Source organism: Sander vitreus, chromosome 22 (assembly GCF_031162955.1).
Source record: "Sander vitreus isolate 19-12246 chromosome 22, sanVit1, whole genome shotgun sequence".
Taxonomy (NCBI): Eukaryota; Metazoa; Chordata; class Actinopteri; order Perciformes; family Percidae; genus Sander; species Sander vitreus.
In genome coordinates, this window is record NC_135876.1 from 11,445,789 (window position 1) to 11,469,672 (window position 23,884).

A 23,884-nucleotide genomic window follows, 5' to 3' on the forward strand; every position below is an offset into this window, starting at 1 on the left:
TCTCCTCCTCTGTTGCTTTCAGTTGACCTAGCTCCAGACAAAAGACATGGAGGGGAGGGGAAACATGGAGTGATTGCATAAATGGATAGCTATTTTCTGATAGAAAAGAAACAAGAAAAGCAACAGAAAAAAAGAGCATGGAAGAGGAGGCGTGGGTGAGGGGCAAGTGGATGTGAAGGGAGTAGACAAGTATATGTGACGAGGTTGGAGGCTGGAAAACAAAAGGATAGAAACGGAGGGGAAAGGAAAGAGAGGAACAATGGAGGAGGGAAAGTGAACCGATTTAGTGAATGACTGCTGCTGTGATAACTTTTCTTTGTTTCTTTCTTACATTATAAGTACTGCTACAATTTCTACTTTTAAAAGTACCCATCCTACAAGTACTTCTACTGCTGTTCTACAGTATGTCTGCTATAGCTGAAGGTCTTTGCCCGGACCGACGGGACCCGATGGGACCTGACGGGTTCAGTCGGGTTCGGTCTTAATTTCATAATTTTACACGGGCTCGGGCCGGGCTCGGGCTTGCGCTCCAGGTTGCGCGCTAAATGAGCAGTCAGGTGATGCGTTTCGATTAGCGTGAAAATGGATGCTAAGGAGGTGAAACGGAGGCTGGCCTCTGGAGGACTTATTTTATTTCTTTGTTCCAACTTCCAAGTGGCCTATAGCCTACGTTAGTCATGAGTAAATGATGTTAAAATTTTTTATTAATGACTCATTCTTGACAAAAGGCAAAAGAGCTGTGTGCGTGCTCACATTTGAATACTGTCGGTGTTAGTCCTCCGGACAGCGCAGTCTCTTTTTTCTTTCGCTTCCTTTTCTGCCGAGTGGCGCGCGTGCCCGCTCGCGGTGTGAAGTGCGTGTCCGCACTATTCTCCGATATGCACTCTAACAATCACTGCTGATAGACTTCCTTTTGTACAGTCACGATGTAAATGGGTTCAGGCTTTTAAAAAGCTGTCAATCAAAATGCACTTGTCGGGCTTGGACAGAATTCTGTCGGGCCGAACTTTTAAGGCCCGATTACAGCTCTGTCTGCCACCTTTACGGTTTTTTCTCCATTGTCTAACAGTGAACAGACCCACAGTGACAGGATCTGTTTGACTATTTTCCACATCCTTGCCTTCCCCTGGAGACTGAGATGTGTTCGCTTTGGAAAATCTCAGTACTGCTTGTAATAGACGAGCACCTTCTATATGAATGTATTGCAAATGCCTGTTGTGTTTGTCTGAGTGAGAAAACTAAGTGATGTGAAGTGATGTAACATCCATGTAATGCGCTCTCTGTTTCTCTCACTCTGGTATTTCTTTTTCTCTCACTCGTGCACTCTGCTGATTTTGACCAATTACTTTAATAGTATATTTCCTCACCACTCTTTAATGGTATAGTTGTATCACACATAAAAAACACACTGAAACACACACACGCATGCATGTAAGCCCTCCCTCTAACAAATGAGTTTACCGTGGTCACAGCCTTCGCAAGGCTCATTATCCTAGATTGCAGGCCTTTTCATAAAGCTGAGACCACTGGTGACAGATTACTAACGGGATGAACACACACACACACACACAGTGATCTGTAATGAGACCTTATTCCGGACACCCAACCCAGCTGCCTGTAAATTACAGCCGCCACTCTGCCATACATACTTAATCAGCTAATGTTGTTTTATTCCTTATTAATATTTGCTCCTGTTTTCTGATTTATCTAAAGCGCTCCGCATCACACCAATATTTTGTCTCCTTTACAGGAGAGAGAGAGAGAGAGAGAGAGAGAGAGAGAGAGAGACTTTCTTTCTTACTTAGGGGATTGCATCTGTAATGAATGGACTGGCTGTTTAGGCATACACAACACAGCCTACTACTCACCTTAATAATGTAAGCAGGTCGTAACTCCTGCTAACCCAAGGGTATATATATATGTGTGTGTGTGTGTATACACAGTGTGTGTGCGCACACATATTCACACTCCCAAACACACACAGCCTACCCATATTAGCCACTGACCTCTAGTTGTGCCGGGTCTTCTCACTGTCACATTGCAGCCACATTTGGAATATGAATGTTTGTGATTAGGGGAGAACATTTTGTTTGGGGGACACAACTAAGCCCACTTTATTTGAATAAGATACTGCAAACTTCAAAATCATTTAAACATATGTTTTAATACATTCATGCTAAAATCATTGTTATTTATAAGGTATTCAAATACAGATTACCTTCTTTTCAGAAAAGACTGGAGTCAAGAATGAGGTAGGGGAACTTTAACAGTCTGTCTGTCTGTGTTTAGCATTTGTTGTTTCCCGTATTTTAAAGTGGTGTCCTAAAAAGCAACTTGTTCACTCAGCAGACAAAGAGGTAGCCAGTCTGCCTGCCTCATGCATCAGATATTAACTTCAAATATAATGGGTTGATTCTCATCTTTCTGTCTGCACCAGCTTCTCGTTTTGGATGCTTTTGCGTGTTTTTGTGTGTATATTTACTGTTACTGGTTCACTAACCATATCCTGCTTTCACGTTGCACACATACTTAACATGCATAATTGAAACACACACAAGCTCATACTTAAAGCACACACACAAACGGACGGTCACACACCGGGCTGTGTGTGTTGACCTGTGAGTCATTGCTGTCAGCATTGATTTCCTTTTCCCAGAGTGACCCCTGTCACCACAGCAATAGAGTGGCCGATATTTCACCAGTACTGCCGGGTCTCTCTCTTTCTCTCAAACCCCGTCTCTCTCTCTCTCTCTCTCTCTCTCTCTCTCTCTCTCTCTCTCTCTCTCCTCTCTCTCCACTTGCATCTCCCATTATCTATATTCTATTATTATTTTCAACTCCATGTCCATACCTCTATCCCTTTGTCCCTATGTGTTTATTCTTTCTTTTTAATAGTCTTGTGTAAAGCTAGGTCACCATAACTGTTTACCTCAAGCTCCATTCATTTATATTTTCTTTTTGCTCCATTTTTGTACAGATACAGTATGAGTTGACCTCACAACAACAATTTTGACCCAAATTTGTTTACCCACCCTTTACAAAGGGTCCAAGGAGTTGTACTGTATCTGGGTATGAACAGATGACTGTGTGTGTGTGTTTGTGACCGCGTGGACACTTTTATCTACAAACTGCACTGTCTCTTCCTCTCAATGTTCTTCTTTCAGAGCAAACAACTTCCTGTGCTACTATTACGTCAAATAATTATTTTTTTTAAACCCCCAAAGAGGTCAGCCAAATTAAGTCATTAGAGTAATCATATTTAAAATTCCATCTTCAAATCTTTCTTCTTGATTTGATTTTGGTGATTTCTGTGCAGTTGGCCCTGTTTTGAAAATAAGCAGAACGCAGACAATTTTTTCTTTCTTGCATCAATTGTTTATTCAGTTGCTCACTTGTTTTTTTTTAATTTCTTGTCCTTTTCCACCATGACACTATCGTCATGTTGCCATGGTCATCAAGATGCAAATTCCAAGCAATTAGTCAGGGGTGGGTGACACACTTCACACGTCTTATCCTGTGTTCTGTCAAACTCAATGGCAGTTTACAGCACTTGAGAATATCACTTTTTTGAATAGTTTTCCTTTATTGAGCAGTGTCTAATAAATAAATAGAAGCCACAGTTGTATTAGGGTGAACATGCAGCACTATTTGAATATGTCAGAGCTAGTTGTATTTCAGAAAAGCAAGTACGGTATACTTTTTCCCCCTTTATATCATTAGGTAACATAGATTACTCAGTATAATGTGCTCTATACTTCAAGCTGTACATCATCATGGCCATAAGAAATTAATAGGGCTGTCAGCATTAACTCGTTAATCGCGATGCGATTAAGGGCTGAGCATAACGCGTCCATTTTTTTTAATCGCATGCCGCCATTTATTAATTTATTTTACACTTCACTCGGCTTTGCGTCGTGCCTAACAACGCCCCTTAGCTGTTCTAAAATCACTAAAATCTAGCTAGGCTACTATTTTGACCCTTTGCCGCACCTTTACTCATCATCAAGCTGCCATACTTCCTCGTAACAACACATCCTGCTGCTGCAGGCTGCAAGCATGATGGAGAAAGACAGCAGCAACGCAATTCTGAATGGCATTTTTTATTTTCCGAAACTCCCGGACGGCTCAGTAGACGTCGAAAGCCATATGCACATTGTGTAAAGCCGAATTAAAATATTACCGAAGCACGTCAAGCTTGAGCTACCACCTACGAGCTAAGCATAGTAGTACAGTTAACGTAACTCAGGTTGATGCTAGCGGGCTCAGGCAAAGCGCTATTTTGGAGAGTGCTACTTGCCGACCTGTGGATGAAACCAAATCCCCAAAAATTACTACAGCTCTTGCAAAATGGGTGGCAACTAACTACAGACCTGTCAGCATCGTAGAAGTCTCGGGTCTTAAAGACGTACTACGGTTGGCATGTTTTGAATTGTGCAATAATGACAGATTCACACATTTTTCTTTTGTTTACAGTAAATAAATAATAAACAAATACAAATCTTAAAGTCAAGTTCATAAAGTCACTTTCTTTGCATTCATTTCATTCCCAATAAATATACACTGGTAAGAATTGCTTTCCATTGTTAATATGTACTTAAAAACTGTTCTGAAATGCAAAATAATAGAATTTTAATCATGTGATAAAACATGCGATTAATTGCGATTAACTATAGAAATTCAGCGATTAATTGCGATTTAAAAAATTTGACTATGTCATTTTATATCTCTCCCAGGTGTCTGAGGTTGATCTGAGGACTTTGTTGCTGGATGAGCTTGTTGGACCTGCGGCTCACGTCCCTCACAGGTACATGCATGTATAGTTCACAGACGTGCTGTATACCTGACTTCCCATTAGTATTAGTTACTTAGCTTACCTCCTCATCAACAAGGTACATTTTTCCTCCGGAAAAGTTAACTTTTGACTCATATACTAATAACTTCTTTATTATAACTTCATGAATCGACCACACACACTCACTCGCTCACTTACTCACTCACACATACACAGGTCCCACCGTGTAGAGAAAGGTAACCGAGTTGGCCTCAGGGACTCTGTCTTTCCTTAGGGAGGTTGAGCTCCTCCAGGGAGTCGCTGGAACACTACTGTCCCCATGGCGATATGCAAATCCCTATATATTTCCCACCATGCACTGCTCCAAGGCCCCTAAAGACTTGTTCTGTTTCTACTTTAACACTTTCTATTCATCATCATTTTAAGTTTCACACATTTTGACAAAACTAATGAAAGGAGAATTGTCTGAATCTAAATCTTCATGCTCATACATATGTACCTATTCCAGATTCTTCCATCGCTAGCAAGACCCCTGGACTCGCCAGACCAGGGAGAGGTTTGATATAAAAATGACTTGAGTTCCAGTAATTCCCATCGCTTGCTGAAGCTATAGTTCCCTGGTGTCAATCTTCAAAATGTTAAGCTTAGGCTGTATAGTAAGTGCCTTTTAGCAGCTGATAGTCAAAACTATCCTGCAAATAAAACATTGAAATAAATTCAACCTAATGTAACAGCCGTGCACTTTTCTTCTTCACATCAACTTTCCATTGGTGCCATGCACCGGCAACATATAAAGTAAAAGATTTCTGTCAAATACTACATCCTAGACGTTGCTCTTTATTTTTTTTTTTTATTTCTATCTTTATTTTTAATTTAATACATACTGTGTACATATACTTATATTGTTTATGCCTATACTTCTATTGTCTAATATTCCATCTAGAGAATGTGTGACGTGCACCAACAACACCAAAACAAATTCCTTGTATGTGTTAAAAAACCTACTTGGCAATAAAACCCTTTCTGATTCTGACAGTGTAATGTTTAGTGTGATTTCATGAAAAAAAACAATTGATTTCCAAACATACTGTAGGGCTAATATTGCAGTCAATATATTTTTTCTTCTTCAGAAGCTGTCATATAAAAACTAAGAACCTATTCAAATACAGTTGGAAGTAACCAGTCAGTAGCTTGACAGCCTGCAGTGCAGCCAATTAAAGCACCAAGCCAAGCAGGAATCGGTGGTCTGGCACAATGTGGCACAATTGAGTTTGCAGCTGTACAGGGTTTCTCTGGCATTCCTGCGAAAAGGCACTGAAGGGCGTGATGGATCCTCAGTCAGTCTACTCCCTGTCAGAGACACAGGGATATGCATCACACCTTGAGCGTTTTTAAATGGCTGCACATATAATAAGAATAATAATAATAAAAAAATGAAATAAATGAAATGAGTAAATCAGGTCTCATGAAATGAAATGACAGGCAGGTTGAAATAGCGGGTGAGTGTGTGTGTTTCTTGCCACCAGCATCAACATTAAACACATCAGATTGAAGCCACCCTCCAGGGTAGCATCACTCAGCCAGGTGTGTTTGTGTGTGTGTGTGTGTGTGTGTGTGTGTGTGTGCGCATGGTGAAACCTAAGTCTTTTATCTACTTTTCCATTTCCTCTGGTTTTTGTTTATCTACAGATTTATTTATATATTTCTGCTGAAATGGTGTACAGAACACACACACTCACACACACATTGATCTATCGATGTATTGATGTGTGAGTGGGCGTCAGTTTTTCCAGCTCCCTCCAATTTCTTTAATTATTTTCCCTCGGTATAATCTCCTGCAGAGTTTTTTTTACACTTGAGTTAACAATTGAGCGCTGTTTTCCTTTGCCAAAAGCAGTCAAATGCCGAAGGTTAGTTTTTATAAAAAAATAAAAAAATAAAATAAAAAAAAGCTTTGACAGAATATCCAGATTCTCATTTGGGAAAGGTAGGAACTTAACTTATTTCACACACCGGCAGTGTCCCTGCTGTTCTAATTCAACTCCCAAACTTTTCTTTGTTAACAAAAAAGTGATAAGATATTTAGGCTTAGGTGACTGGAGGTTCGTTATTGTTATGTTATGATTTTCCCAATGGCTGTGCTTGTATTTCTATTGTCCAGCTGTTTATCTGAGAGCCTCCCAACTCTTCCCTAAGCATTTTCTTCTTTTGCAAGGACAGTAGTAGATGCACATGACTTTCTATCTCTGTCTCTATCGCTCCCTCTCTCTCTCTCTCTCTCTCTCTCTCTCACACTTCTCTCTCATGACGGGAGGAGGATATGTCTCTCTTTCTCCTTATTGACTTTCCCAGGTTAGGCTCCTCTTCTCCTATTAGGCCAAGCTAACTGATCAATATGCCGACCTGGTGGGCTGCTGTGTGGACATGCAGACAGGCATACACAGCGGGCCGTGCCCCGGCCAAGTGCCACGCTCATTAGCACACACACACACACACACACACACACACAGACACACACACACACACACACACACACACAGCAGGACATGTACAGTACACATAGCTACCCAGTCACACACTCTCATAAATGGATTTATATAATTTATAAAATTCATAATGAAACAATTGACTGTAGAAACAAATTCTAACATTCCTACAATCTGTAATAAAAAGCCTTAAATCTGAGCACGACTAATGCCTAAATCAGTCAATCATGTTAAATCTATAAATCTGCATCCAGTTGGTGGCTTCTCCATCAAATACGAAGATGCAACAAACTCCTCCTCTCCTCTCAAAGCTTCTCCTCTCTTCTCCTCCCCTGCTGTTTTCCCAGCTGGTGAGTTGTGACATCTGCAGTGCTGCGACATGGATAAGCAGCTGCCAGAGATGGAGGGAGGGAAGGAGGGAGGAAGGAAGGAAGGAGGGAGAGCCATAGAAGACAATGCAGGGGAGAAGTGAAGAGGGAGGGGGTGCCTAAGGAAGGGATGAGTGGCTGTGACAACCAGCAACAGTTAGGTGTACAGCAGGGCAAGACAGGATTGTGTGTGTGTTTCTGTGTGTATCTGTGAATGTGCTGTGTGTGTGTGTGTGTGTGTGTGTGTGTGTATGGCAACGTGCCAGGCAGTGCCATCTGGCTGCTTGACAGAGCTCTTCTCATTAACAGGGAGGTTAATTGCTGTGGCAGCACCCAGGCTGTGTCAAACATCACCCTGGGGACACGGAGGCAACAGATGATCTACATGTTTGTGTACGCACATGCACAAATGTGTGTGCGTTTGTGTGTTTTAAAATGTGGCACTGGAAGCACTTCTTTCAGCATAAAAGTGGTTAACAACAACCTGCAGTATATTAGCCCTGGCATGTGAAGAGGGCAGCATAGGGGACCTGTGTCCCGTGTGTGTGTGTGCTTGTGCATGTATGCCAGGCTACATGCATGCTTATATTATTTTTATGAATTATGTTTTGTTGGTGTAATGATGTAGAAAGAATTGGGTTTACAGAACCAATGTCTATTGCCCCGAGGGCAAACACACACACACACACACACACACACACACACACACACACGGCAAGGGGAAGGGGGGGGCAATTTGCATGTTATTACTGCATATTCATGACTAATTTTGTTAGCCTTGCCCTAACAGGCCTGAGTGACAGCTTGAGATATCGAGAGCCTGCTTCAATATCACACACGCACGCACGCATGCATGCACACTCTCTTCAGTCACATTTACTTTCCCTGCTCTCTGTCCACACAGTAATCATAACAACACTTATGGCTCTAAATAGGAATTCCCTGTTCATTTGTTGGTTTGACATTGTGTCATTTGTTTAGCACAACTACTTTATTGTATGTAACAATACAGTAAATCATATAGTCTCATTTGTTACATGCATAATCAAGACCTAATATGCACGCACGCACGCGCCCGCATGCATGCACGCATGCACACACATGCATGCACACACATACATTGAATGTCATTAATACATTTGCATTTTGACTTGTTGTATATTAATAAAACTATAAAATACAGCCTCTACCTGTTGTATCAAATTCACTTTCATCCATTAATAGTGCAGAAAATAGAACTTTATGTACTTTTAAGTATACAAACCATTTTGTTTTCCTCTATTCATTTTTTTTTATCTTTTGTTGACTACATTTTAGTTCGGTGTGTGTGCATTTGTGTGTTTTTAAAAAGGACACTTGGCCAAGATAAAATAATGTTTGTAGTCTCAGCTAGCAAGAGTTTTCTGTAGTACACAGATGCGTGTACACACTCATACACACAGCACTCTAAAGCCACCACCCTACTGTGCAGGTGAAAATAGGGATGAAATTGGCTGCAGTTACTTTTCATTCAAAACCCTCTTTCGATTTGTTCCCATTTCAGACCATTCATCTCTAAAGAATCTCTGCTAAATGTGGGGTAATGTAAGTATTTTTCTACCACACTGACAGGAAAATAAATGTTGAAAATGCTAAGAAACAGCAGCTTTTTCACTCTGTCTAAAAGGCCCTAAATAATAAGAAAAACAATGTTTTAATGCAACTATACAAGGTTTTTTCCTTTTTTTAAAGTTGAGGCTATATATTTGTGTATATCTTTAAGGAACAATTGTCTTTGTCTACACATGTATTTACACATAAAGGCTTCTGTGCATGCTTAGTAGTACACACAGTTTTTGTACATTCTTTTTTTAAACCGATTTCCCTAGTAAAATGCTCAGCAAAGTGATAATTCATAACAAAGGAACACTGTAGATGGAGTGGAATAAAAAATAATCAAGTGAATTGATAGCACAGCAGCACACCCTGTTTTCCGTTCTTTTCTAGACACAGAAACAGACTATAATCTAAAGTCAGTTTGTTCACACTCCTCTGTGGCTTTTACTCCATTTGACTAAAAAGTTTTTTTTTTTTTTTTCCTGTGTAAGATGTAACTCTCAGTGCTCTCTATCCACTTGCATGTCACTTTTGTCAAATCTTGCCTTTCCTACCCTGCTTGGTGCGAACATGTAGACACGCTTGATCAAATGTGAGTTTAACATTTTTAATCTGCGCAAAGTTTCATCAGAATAACTCATCTCATGAGGCTGGTAAATATGAAATTGTGTGTGAGTGCACGTGTGTGTTTCTATGTGCCTGTGTGTTTGTGAAGAGTACTGCACAGTGCTGTGTGATCTGTTTTTTCTTTTTTTCCTCTCTCCTTCCATCTTGGGTGTGTGACAGCTGTCACTGGTGACTCAGAGAGGTGTCTGGGCAGAGTTAACATATTTTCACCGCTGGGAAACACACACACACACACACACACACACACACACACACACACACACATAAGCTCCAGTTGCTGTCACCTAGCACAAATTTCACCAGGCTCAGCATCTCTTAGTGTCTTTTGAGTTAGATTTTTGCATGAATCACATATTACACTGGGTAGCCTACACACTGCATGCTGTTCACATAGTGGATTGCTTATTTATGTATTTATCATTTTATGCAACAGAATATTATATTTATTAATTAAACATCTTAATTTACCATCAAGGTTTACTCAGTGTTAGTTTGGTGTCTCGTGTCATTTTTACAACAGCAAACCAGAGTCCAGACTGGCCTTGAAAACAATTATATGCATCTCCATATTCTGGGTTTGGATCTTTAATGTTATTTGCCCATAAGCATTCCCTGTATTCAGATCATATGATGATAATGAGGCTCTCACCTCTGCATTTCAGTTCACATTTAACATATTCAAAACGTATACTGGAAATAGTACCAGTGAATATGTCAGCAACGTTACAGTACAGACTTCTGTTAAACCTGTGCAGGGATGGTTTTGCTTCACCTGTTTGTCCTGTAATTCTTTGTCATGTATCATCCTGTCCCTCCTTTTCTCTTTGTCTTTCTGCTATAGTACTGGGTCCTTGGTCCAGATCACATCTGAGTTAGAAGACCTGCAAATCCAGTTGCAAACCAAAGACATGGTCATCTCTGATCTGGAGAGGGAGCTCGGAGAGAATTTCCAGCAGAAGCAAAAGGTAATCAACACGTCTTGTCCTGATTTGAGCTTATTACAAAGGATGAACTACAGGATCACGCCACAAAAATGTCATCAAGATATTGTCCAGCCTTTAAACTTCTGCCTATTGGGGAAGATGATTTAGGTTTGAGAATCTTTCACTGTTTCTCAAATGTAATTGAATACAGTACATTGCATACGCCTACTGACATTTGGACTGACTTCCCTTATTTCAAGGTGTTCCTAAAAAAGTTAAGCCTGCAATGTTAACAAAGAAACTAAATCTTATCATTTTAGCTGATTCTATTCCACCACAGTTCTGAGGCTGACTACACAATTAAATGACTTGTTAAGGTGATTTTCTTTTTTTTTTGCAGCGTGCTTGTTATTGTTTAGAAGCCTGTCTGAGAGGTGGAGAAGTCTTTTTTATTTATTTATTTTTTTTTACGATATTGGTTTGGCAGCTGTGCTTGGAGCGCTCCATGTGCAGCCAGGTTTAACAGGAAGCCGAGGCGTGTGTGATGAATTACCGGCATATCTCAGAGCCCTGGGTAACAAACATGGCGTCGCCGGCCGGGATTAAAAGGGAGGGTTTTTTTACGGCCTTCCCACACCTTCTTACAGGGTGTCACTAAATTATACCCACTGCTGTTTAACTGTCTTCTGTGGCTTATGGTTAAGACACGTAAATACACACAGGCTTTCAGAAATGCACACACACACACACACACACACACACACACACACACACACACACACACACACATCTCACTCATATATTTGTGCTTGTGGTAAACCCGGGCTTGTTGGTTGTTTATGTGTGTGTTGGCTGGTTACTGTTTGTTTATGCTGCTTGTGAGTTGACTCATTTGCACTGCCGCTAATTAGTGGTTTGTGTGATTACAGAGCCCGAGAGAAACAAGCAGAATAACTGGAGCTTGTTCTGTTAATCATATTTTCAACAAATGTTGATATATCTTTTCATTCGGCTTGTGTTTCTGTTTAACTGGTACGTCTGCAATGCAGATGCACTGGTAGATCTTTTGGCACAGACTCATGTACACATAGCCTTAATAAAGATGATTGCCACAGAATTTCATCTTTGTTTGTTAGCAATAAGCCAGTTTCTGTATAACTGAATACATTCCCATAATGTGACACATATGAGAGCCCAATTATATATCCTTAACAATGAAAACAAGGCATGTATACATGTAACTCCTTTGCATTTTGCAGTGTAGAAGGTTTTCATCTGTAATGATATGTGAATTACTAACATTGTTGCAGTGTTTCCTTTACATAACCCATACCATTATCCTCTGTGTGACACTGTCTCCTCTTTGCAGTCTGACCTCATAAATAACAAAACAAAAAAATTAAATGTATGTATGTATTAATGTATGAAAATGTAAATGAAATGCTACTGATGTTTTTAGGATTATTGCGTGACATTTGTGAAGAGGTAATCAACAACATTTCTGTATGGACTTAATTAGTCAAACTCACTAAAGATATCTTCCCTCCTTTGAAATAACGTTCAGTGTTTAAACTCTTTCATACCCAGAATGCAACACAGGCGCTGGAAAGTAGTGAGAGGCTGGTGTACCTGCAGAGCGAGCTCTCATGTCTGCAGCGGATCCAGAAAGACAGCATGAAGGAGATTGCTGAGAAAGACATCTGCATCACCAAACTGCAAGTTAACAATGAGCTGCTGCAACAAGATGGGGCCGACGCACGTGCTCAGGTAGGCACAGTGTGCATGAGATGAAGTGGTGGAAGAAGTATTTCCTTAGATCTCAGCATTAAAATACTCCGTTACAAGTGTTGTATGCATGTACTACATTTGAAAATCATATTTAAGTAAAAGTACATTAGTATTATTAGAAACATGTACTGAAAGTAAAAGTACTCCTTCTGCAGTAAAATCTCCGCTATGACTATATATTTATTACATAAACGTGTATGTTTTTATGTAAAATCTTGACCTGAAAGTAACTAATAAGTACACCTGCAAAATAAGTGTAGTGGAATAGAAGTATAAAGCAGCATGAAATGAAATTACTCAAGTAAAGTACAAGTACCTCAAAATTGTACTTTAATATGGTACTTGAGTAAATGGACTTAGTTACTTTCTACCACTGTTGGGATTCCTATTTGCACCCATGTACTTCCATATGCAAAGTAGATACTGCACATGAAAAATAGCTAATTATGTAAACTTACAGTAAATGCATAAAAGCATCTTTTTTTTTTAAAACTTAAAGGATGCCGCATTGCGATGGGTCTCTTGATGTTTTTGATTAGTTTTGAGAGTAAGTGACTGGTACCTCAGAGTGCAGAGATATGATGTCTGATTTTTTTCTGTTTGACTTCAGCTCTCCAAGCTGAATATGAGAGCGAGGGAGCTTCAGGAGGAGCTGAAGAGAAGAGAGGAGGAATGGAGGCAAAGAGAAGACAAACAGAGACTGAAATATGAAAAGGAGCTTCAAAAAGCAGAGGAGAGGAGAAGGCAGGAGCAACAAGAGAGAGAGGAAGAGTGGGTGAAGAAAGTGGAGGAGGAGGAGAAGAAGAGGGAGGAAGAGTGGAAGAGAGGGATTGAGGAGGAGAGAGAGGCCCATGCTCAAGCTGTTAAAAAGTATGCTGAGAAGGCAGCTGTTTTACATTCTGAGGTGAGTATATAAATGTGAATGTAAGTAGATCTCTCATTGTGTTCCCTCATTTTAATTCTCGTGAATGAAATGATGCGTTTCCCTCATCAAGAAAAATATCACACACAGTTGCACACCTTCATCCACAATTAAAAGATGACTAGAATCATTCAGTGAAAAATCTAATTTACATGTTTGAAATAGTCTCTCCTCTTTTGAACTTTGAATAATTGTTTTAATGTTTACTTTTGGCCCTGACTTAGTGTGTCAACTTTTAGTTATCCTTTTTAGGATGTTTTCTTAATCAAGTTTTCGTATGTTTACTTACAGCAGGACAGAAGACGGCATACTTTTACACATGCATGTACACGCACTTACACAGACTTCTGAGAGCAATATCAACAAAACACTTCACCTTAATTCAGACCTCAGACACTCTCTCCTCCACTCCCACATCCCCTCCTTCCTTCCATCCTGCCATCTCGCCACAACCGCTCCAAATTAATCTGCAAAATATTGATTTGAGGAGCAAGGGGGTGGGGGGTGGGGGCACACGATTGCGGCCGCATATTAATACGAACGGGCCGCTCTTCGTCTCTCCTCTATACTTTAAGATCCTCATATCTTCATAATTGATTAATGTTCCTTTGTGAAGTGGGGATGAATAATACATTAGTGGGCCTGCTGCACCCTCAGGCTGATGAGAAAATGTTTAATTTCAGTAAATGTAGCGCTCCCTCTCTCTTTCTCTCTCTTTCATTTTCCCTCTCTGGTTATTTGTGAGTGTTGGAGTGTGTTTGTGAGTTTTCACTTGTGAGCAGAAGTCTAGAGGAGTATTGTTGATTTGCTTTTTTCGTGTTTACTGTCGGCTTGAAGCGCATGTTAAGCATCACAAACAAAAGGCGGCATCTGCATTTGCAAACGCGAATGAATAAATTGGTGAAATGAGCTCAGTATTGTTCCATTAACTGATATAACTGCAAGAGCTGTGTCACTTTACAAACTGTTTGCCCTCAAAAAAAAAGAAAGAAAAGAAACCACCCCTTTGGACATTTTTGCACACGTCACAATGCACTGAGAACATAAGCTGCTACATTATCCATCAGTAATCAGGACAGTGTGCAAATAGGCCACCTGATGGGGGACAAGTAGCCTCTCCAGCAGCAGGGAAAGGTGCCGGGAGGGTGACATATGTCAGTTGCTGTGACTGGCACAGCCTGACTCGACTTAGCTCATCTGGTTAACAGTGCTAATTATGCTAAACAGTAGTCTAATGATGATGATTAGGGATTTAAGAGCTACAGCAAGGCATGCTTTGTGTTTGTGTGTGTGTGTGTGTGTGTGTGTGTGTGTGTTGGTGGGGGTGAAAGGGTGGGATGTCTGGCACCTGATGCCCACTTAGCTTTGCTTCATTTTTATTTGAACTTGTGCCAGTGATGAAGGGGGATATATACACATGCACAGCTTCATACATACACACAGTGCTAATTGAATAAATAATTTGTTTCCTTTAACAAGCGTCCTAATTAGTTATGTTAATCAGCCAAGATAACCCAATTAACCTCATAGAGTGAGGCTCCTCTGTGTGTTTATATGTGGGTGTGGATTTCTATGCCTGAGAGCATATCAGAGACACTTAAGAAAACACATTTGCCTAATTAGTTTTCAATGACATCGACAAGCATTTATGTTTTTTCATGTCCTTATTGTTAGGCTTTTGAATGCGAGGTAATAGGCTTTCCACGCCAAGGAAATGAGTGGTATTGAATTCATGTAGACAGTGTTTGTGGTTTTCTACATGCATATGTGAGGATGTATGCATTTATACGTATTTCTGTCTGCCTGTTCTGCCAGTCTGTGTCTCAGTTAGATCCACATGGACGTGTATATTTTTACAACTATTATGGTAGTTTAAACAGAGTGTGTATTTGCTCAGAGAATGTCTGCCTGTTCCATTAGTTTACGTCCTTGGAAATACAATGTGGCCTCAAGTTCTCTCCGTTTATTTAAAACCTTCAGTCAGCGTTGCCATCCTAATAGTGAGCCGTGTTTCCTCTCGTTTAGCTTCACCACTCATTATCCGGGCCATGTGGAAGAGACGGTGTTTAGAGAGGAGAGACTTGGAGAGGGACAGAGAGAGAGAGAGAGAGGGGGGGGGGGGAGAAAATGAGTAAAAGCGAGAGCAGGCCAGAAAGAAGAAGACGGAGGGAATGAATGAGTGACTGAAACAGAGAGAATGTAGAGTTTTTTTTTAACCTGACCACAGCTTCTCGTGCTTCTAATGAATGGTGAGGAGAGCGAAGGGAGGGAGACACCTAGACAAGACTGTCTTTGTTGTGCGAGAGAGAAAGAGAGAGAGAGAGAGAGAACGCAACAGATTTATGTCTTACAGGAAGTCTCCCAGATTTGTGGTGTCACAAACTGCCTACCCCGAGTCAACTCCATGCTCTGGCTTTTAATTAATAGCCAGTTTAAGTTTCTGTGTGCGCTCTTGTATGTATTGGGTATTCATGCATCTGTTTGCCTCTGTGGCATGTGCCCGTGCACTTGTGTTACCAACATTTTGGCATGCAGTTTAGAAGATGAGAATTAGCTTTGACAGAGTAGTACTCATCCGGTCCTCTGGTTTGGTGTGTATGGCTGACAGTGGGGATGCTTCAATTAAAACACGTAAGAATGCTTTGAGATAATATTTAGAGTTACGTATTGTGTTAAAGCTCAGACATCATCCCGTAAAGGTGCCATATTGTAAAAAGGGATTATATTATTTTGATTATAAAGCAGCTTGAAGTGCTTTTATACATACTGTGAAAGTATTAAAACGCTCAATACACAGACAAATGCACACAGCCCGTATTCAGAAACTGTGCCTTTAGACGAGCCGTCAGGAATTCCCATAGACTGTAAAATGAATGGACAAAGTGACGCCGTAGATTTGCAACAGAGAGCAGTGAAGAATGTTAGAAGCACTTTTCCGGTGATGGCTGAGCGTTACTGCGCAGCCTCCAACTGAGCTTGATGACGTAAATGTGACGTGAGCAACCTGTCTGAAAGTTGTAAGTCACACAATGGACATTAGTAATTAAACTTAAAAAGCTAATGTAAGTTGAAACTGCCTGCGAGCTTCTCCTGTACTATACGGTAATTTGTCTATTATGCGACAGAAAGTCGCGTGGTTATGACACAATCGTTAGCCTATTTTTATAAAAACGTCTGCTACGGAGCCATAACGTGAGATACAAGGTAATGGAGCCTTTTATACATTGTCGTGTTTCTTTAGAAATAAACAATGGACAAATAAAGTCTTTAAACGCTTCAGATGTAAAGTTATTCGCTGTCAAAGTGGCTCCAAAATGAATGGCAGTCAATGGAATGCTAACGGGAGGTGATGGCTTATTAGCATCAAAATGGTGCCACAGTAGGTACGCTTTGCGGAGGCTAGTTTACACCCTTGGGAATTCCGTACGGTTATGTCACAATTATACTATATATAGGTATAAAGTGCAGCTACAGTGCCCTTACAATCATTCACCGGCTGCAATGATGGTGCAGAGAATCCTAGAGTGCAGATGCGAAAAACGTTGAAATGCTGACCAATCAGAGCAGACTGGGCTTCTTTGGGAGGCGTTAAAGAGACAGGTGCTAAAATGGAGCGTTTTAGGCATGTATATTCACACAGACATTATGACAAAAATAATGTGCGTTTTAAACATCAAAGCAAAGTAAAAATGTTCTAGTACAAACCCAAAATACAGGTATGCACATTATGACCATAATATAAGACCTTTAAAGACTGGCAACTGTTGGAAAACTGAGGTTTTCTCATCTCTCAAGGCATACAACCACCTGTCAGCTACGTGCTATCTGTATACATGTCTGTCTGTTTTTTAAGTGTTTGGAGGGTGTTGTGTTTAAGGGTTACCCTCAAAATTGACTCAAGGTGTTTAAAAAAATTAAATAAGGTATTTAATGCTGCACCCAACATTAGCGGTAGGTCATGACACCTTTGCTAATATGCTAATGGAATTCACTGTGGTGAGCTAAACTGTGGGGCTTAACGTCCAAAGCCTGCACTTTTATAATGGGAAGACCAAACACGGGACGCTACTCTGTGCAGTACAGGTCTTGAATGGGGGTTAGATGCTAATATTAGCTCATGCTCACATCAGCTGAGTCATCTCCTCTGTGTCCTTGGCTTATTAACTGATTTAAGACTGATTAGATCAGTCTTGGTGGAGCGTGCACTGGCGCGCATACACACATACACACCAAATTTAAATATCAAAATGGAATTGCTTGACCAGTGAAAACGAGATTAATTCAAAATGTTTGCATCAAGGTGTGGGTAAAACCGATGACTGTGCATTTTTTTTAATGCACCTTGCAGCATTTAAAGCCATTTATGACATTATCTAAAGCTCATGTTATGCAAACACATTCTGCAAGTCAAAGCCACTTATGTTGATAATACTTGATGCTCCTTTTTTTTCTCCTTCGCCTTGATTTGACTTCATGGGATCATCAGCATAGGTATTGATTTTGCACTCCATTTAGTGGAGTTTTAGTGAGCTAAAAATGTTTATACCTCTTCCATAATAACATGCCACAGTAGCATAATAATGATGTTGAGCTCTGTCACTACACTACTGTAATGTGCATGCCATGTGCTTTTTATCACAAGCTACAGATGCCTCAGATATGTTAACAAGACTTAGGTAAGAGATTAAAAAACATGTTGGACACAGTGTTCACCCATTTACCACAGCATTGTTATTTCAGCCCTCTACCTGTTAAGGTGTCTCTTCATCTAGCTTTGTCAAGGTTATGCAATCAGATTGGCCATTGCTCTGCTCCCAACAAATGCCACAAATAGCTTGTCTTCTCTCTAGTTTTCAAAAACTGTCAAGAGATTGCTCTGTTGCTACCAGGTCAAATCTCTTGACAGCCTAATGGTGGGTGATGTAAGTTTGGCCTAGAAACCTCCCACATCCTTATGCTTCCTTTTGAAAAATCTTTATTATTATATCATTGTTGTGGTTGATGTGAGAACCCACTGCACTCCTGTTTCTCCCTATTTAAATGTGTTGCTCAGTACTACTGTGAGCTATTTGATCAGCTCAGAACACGGTGTTACACTTTCAGATAGTTGTTCTGGTAAACAAGAGAGCGTTGTCTTGCTGTCTGTTAGAGTTTGAAAGTCGAGTGTCAATTTCAGTACTTTTCATGTTAGATGTAAGGTAGTACTCAGCCAGCGTAAAATGTGTACGTTTGTGTGTGCTCATGCACAGGATCGCTTGTTTCTACCTCTCTAGATGTGTGTGTCTGTGACAGTTTCCCCTCAAGATGTTAATTCCTCTCCTCCCTGTTGTTGTCATGCTAACACCAGCAGTGTCTGCACCAGGGAGACGAGGACATATTGGTGTTAATGAAAAGCCCCTCTAAACTCTCCTCCCCACATGAATGTTTAAACATGCTTGTCATAACATTCATTCGCTCACACATGACAGCTAGCATCTGCCGCTGCCTTGCTCGCCCTCAATATTTTATCATACCATCTCCCCTAACTCCAGACTAGCACAATGGCTGTGTGTTAGCAAACGGAATTCTAATGACTCAAAACAGGCCATGTTCAGACTCACTGCCATACATAATGTATCCAGCAACACCACAGGCCTCATAATGGCACAATTAGTCAATCTTAAATATGAAGGAAAGAGAGAAATGCCAAATGACATGAAATGTGATACATAGAGAGAAAGACAAACAGAAAAAGAGACAAAGATAATGATGGAAAAGAAAAGAGAAAAGCTAAACAGAAAGCAAAGGGGGAAGTGTGTAAAGAGCGAAAACAATTAGGGAAGAAAAAAGGGATAAGAGCAAAGAAGCAAAGAGAGAATCTTGTATATCCGTACAGTGTGCTATTCAGAAGTACTATAACACTGCAGGTCAGCAGTTGTGACCTTGGTGGTTCTGACATAAGTGCTTCACCATGGTAACGGTTGGTCGGCAACCGCCAGAACAACCCCGCACCCCTCATCGCTCCCCAACCTTTCTTACTGCCTCCCTGCCAATTTGATTGGACGCACAATTGAAATGTTATGCCTCAGCAACACCATGCACACACACACACCAGATCAACCAGACCGAAACAGTGGTATGAAAAGACCGGGCGCATTGTACAAAAGTCAAAGTGAGAGGAACCAAAGACAAAAGTAACACTCTAGGAGGGCAGGAGGGTTGTAGTTTAGCTTTATATATCACTGTAGTATTTCAGAAAGCAGCACAAAAAGTGCCTCAATATGTGCATGTTTAACTAAACTCATAGTTACAGGGTTAACATTGTGTGGTCGATGAGGGGACCTAGGCACAGAGCATCAAAGCAGAGAGGCTTGTCATAGCCGCCGAATACAGAATCAAATGAATATTAATGTGGAACCAATTACCTCAGGGAAATGTTGTCTGTAGGTTAGCTTTGCTAACACACGTGTCTCACCTTTAGCAAAGTGGAAGCAGTGGGGGGGGGGGAAGCCTGCAGGGTGGACAGCACTGATGTATTCATTTTCCTCCTAACAAGCTTCTCTACCCCTTCTAAAATAGAATTGTCCACCACACGGCGCCTCCCCTTCCCTCCTCCCCTCTCCTTATTTCAACTAGATGCAAAGACTTATGGAGGAAATAAATTATACAATTCTTCAACAATGCCTATGGCCTAATGGCACCATGTCTGAACGTGTTCTTTGTTTGAAAAGATTTGATAAGCAGCAAAATGTCATTTATAAATGTTTTGCTACAATATTTGCTATACGTTTTTTCCCCTTCTATATCAAGCTTGGTTAAATAATAGAACTTCTGAACATAACATAAGCCAATAAACAAAAATAGGCTTTTAAAGCAAATGTTCATTTCCCACACCTTTCCCCGTATGCAGCAGTTTTGAGGCTCTGTAGTGGTGACATGCATACTATCATGTTGTGTTAGGAGCTTAGCACAGTGCAGCACTGATCTGTGCAGGTCTCTAGCTGCTGCTGATCTGCATAAGTGACTGTGGCACACTTAAAGCTGCTGTCTCCTTTAAGCCCCTTCTAAATCAGTGTTAAAGCCTTGATAATAGACCTCACTGGCCAATTGATTGGCCTTCATATGTTTACAGCTCACTTTAATTGCCTCAAAAATACCATTTATCAGCCATGTGTGTCCATGTATGCATGTATGTGTATGTGCAAGCATGCCTGTCCATCGACAAAAAGGCCTATTGATTTATCAGCATCTGGATTTGTCCTGTTCACCGTACATAAAACCCCTGCGTATGTGCTGTTCAAAATGGGAAATGGCCTCATTGATTCCCTTAAGTTGGAGCCCAAATGCTAAAGATTTTTGGATAAGCTTTCTCATTATTTAAGCTGAAATCAATAGGGGAGAGCATGGGTCTAATGAATGAGCGGGCCACAGATCAGATGGGGTGTGCTCATTCCTGGCCTGTCCTGGTCGATCTGTGTGGGTGCGTGTGAGTGTGTGAGAGAGAAAGAAAGAGAGAGAAAGAAGCTGACTATTTGTACATCACAAACCTTTTTCTTCTTTTTGGCACTCACAAAAAAACACACTGTAGGTGCAGCTGTGTCTTTATTTCTTCCTGTTGACCCGTTGCTGATTCATTTACCTTCTTTTTGTTCCTTGTCTTTTTTTTACCCTTATGTTCCTGAAATGTGACGAAATAAAATAAAGTATATCAAATTCAGTATCACTTTTTCTTATCATTTTCATCATTCTATTATTGAACCGTTTCTCTGTCTCTCTGTAGTTGGCGGTCAGCAGGAAGCAGGTAGAGCGACAGAACAGGGAGCTGTCAGAGTCTCACCAGAAGGAGGAGACTCTTCTCTCTGAGGTACGTCAAACGCAAGAATAAAACATTCACTGCATTCATGTGTGTCACTGTTGTGACTTGACTCCACCGCCCGAAAAAAAATTATAAACGCAATGAAAATTCATCAGCTGGCCTCAGAAGGCCCAGTTTCCCCATGGGGGTCAGTGTAGTATAATCTCCTTTTTTTTTTTTTTTTTTTTGCAATCATGTAAGTGACACAGGAGGGAAGATTTAAGAAAACATATTAACCCTTATACTCAACGCGGACAAATAAAATCTAGATAAACATAAATCTGCATGGAAATATAATGTAGTGTGGCTGTGTGTCTGTGTCAGCCAGAGACAAATCTCACACACACACACACACACACACACCACCTACCCCTCCCAACCACAACCCCTTTGGCTGAGTTTTTGGTTTTTCCACTTTCCATTCTTTCCACTCTTCTGAAATATCAGAACGATACAGACTGGTGTATCTCTAGGAAATATGCTTTGGCCGAGCGTGCAGACACTGCCTTTCAGAGTACATTTACCAGAAAACTGCTAAGAATTTCACTTTGTGATTTGGCTAGCACATGGGATTATCTATGTTAATTAGCTACAGCTGATATTGCAGACAGTTGTCATTTCAGCTGGTGAAATGGACAATCGCCAGCTGAAAATGAGCCTGCAGACATTTCAAGTTGATAATACATTGATAACATCATAGTAATTAAATACCACATATGTGTGAAGTGGGCTACTTTTTTAGTGGTTTTCTGCCACGTGGCTTCAAAATAAAAACAGGGAGTAATTTGTGCATATCAACAAAGTAGGAGACTGTGGACTGCAAATATCACTAACCAGTCAAATTTTCAAATAGTAAACTCCCTGTCCCTTCCCCTCACTCCCCTCTAAGGTGTCCCGCCTTTTCGACTCATAAATATGGAAGGCGAAAGATGATGAGATTCACGGACAAGAAAGGAATCAAAATCTATTGTTGCGTGTCCTTTTCCCCGTGTAAAGTTTGGATTAAATGTCACACATTAGCATGTGAACTTTTAAATGAGCTTGTTTGCTATCCACGGTGTGGGGCATGTAAATACCCATCTTGAGTATGGAATGGGGATTGCTTAGTGGGGGGGGTTCACAAGAATTGGGAAGTGTAGGACATATTTGAGTGTTGCACCGGCAATTAGGATGCAGCAAGGGACTGGAGTACCAAACAGCTGTATTGACTGGTTGCGGCTGGCTGGTGTTCCACACCTGAGGTGGCCGATAGTGGCAGATGGGAAAGCTCCCTTATGGCTGTGGCTTCTGGTGATTTGAGAGAAGTAGGTGATTGACAGGCACTCCCAAAATGAGATGATTGACGTGCTCTGTCACAATGAAAAACATTTGTGTGTGTGTGTGTGTGATATGAGTACATTGTAACCTTGGTGCAGTGTAGCTCTAAGATATTGACCATCAAAGATTTCAACTAAAAACTAAAGTGTACTTTAAACTTTTGTGCCATTGTACTATTCAGTTTTTAGTATTTAACTTTCAGAGATTAACCTACAAAAACAAGCAGTGATAATATGTAAAATATAAATGTGTCCATAAAGATTGTTTAAAAAGACGTCAGACAGAATCTTATATTTCTGAGCTCACAATGTGCAATGATGATGCGTTTCTGCATGCATTGCCGTGTTGTGTAAGATATTTTATAGTAACCAAACACCATTCTATATTTGCACATTTTTTTTCATTGACTATGATTCTCTTTGTTTTAAAATGTGAGGCTGCTTATTTATTGACATAATTTCCTCTCAGTGAAGGGCTTGTGTCTGTAAAACACATTAAAATCATAATGCGATTTTTGCTAACCCAGGAGCAACGTTATTGTTCTATTATACTCACCGAACAACAGCATCCCAGCCTGTTTATCAATCCAATATCTCATAATGTGCTCTCTGCTTGGCCATTTTGAATATAAAAAGATCTCATACTGTTATTGTACCATATTTCCTATATTTAGTATCAATCTCTTGTTCTGACATGAACCTGACACATCCAATATGAGATTTGATTAGTTGTTTTGGTTTTTTGTTGTTTTTTCATAGTCTCCAGGTGATATTGGATACATGTGCAGAGCTGGTAATATGTTGGCTGTTTCATCTGGGTATAAAAATGATTTAGTGTGTACTCGGCACGCAGTGTCATTGACTAGCTTTAATTTCACTGCAAGGGTGGGCTTTATTACTCTGCTACTGTGTGTGTGTGTTTGTGTGTGTGTGTTTGTGAGAAAGAGAGAAGGAGCGAGAGAGAATTAATGTTTCTGTGCATATATATCTGTGTTTCCATGCTTGCTGGCGTAGCAGCATGCCACACATGTGCACACACATGCTTATGTGCATACCTCTGTATATCTCTACCTACCTGCTGTATATCCAGCACATTCAGCATGTCTTTACCATTCAATGGAAGAATCAACTAAACCAACCCCTGGAACAACTCTCCCATCACACTCTGGCCAAACCGGTGGTACCAGTTCAAGAAACAGAGGGGCTTCGCTTTGCCGTGACAAACCTTACTT

At 40.5% G+C, this 23,884-nt stretch overlaps 1 protein-coding gene across 2 annotated transcripts in view; it reads left to right on the plus strand.

Moving 5' to 3' along the window:
* Positions 1–23,884, plus strand: part of LOC144537376 (uncharacterized) — a 101,674-nt gene that overhangs the window by 16,696 nt on the left and 61,094 nt on the right. The window contains exons 4-8 of one of the 2 annotated variants that reach the window (XM_078281052.1): positions 4,734–4,804; positions 10,711–10,834; positions 12,380–12,559; positions 13,191–13,484; positions 21,262–21,345. In XM_078281052.1, coding sequence (XP_078137178.1) covers positions 4,734–4,804; positions 10,711–10,834; positions 12,380–12,559; positions 13,191–13,484; positions 21,262–21,345 — 753 coding nt within the window. Of the gene's footprint in view, positions 1–4,733; positions 4,805–9,189; positions 9,231–10,710; positions 10,835–12,379; positions 12,560–13,190; positions 13,485–21,261; positions 21,346–23,884 lie in introns of those variants that run through there. The other variant, XM_078281053.1, reaches the window with a different exon arrangement.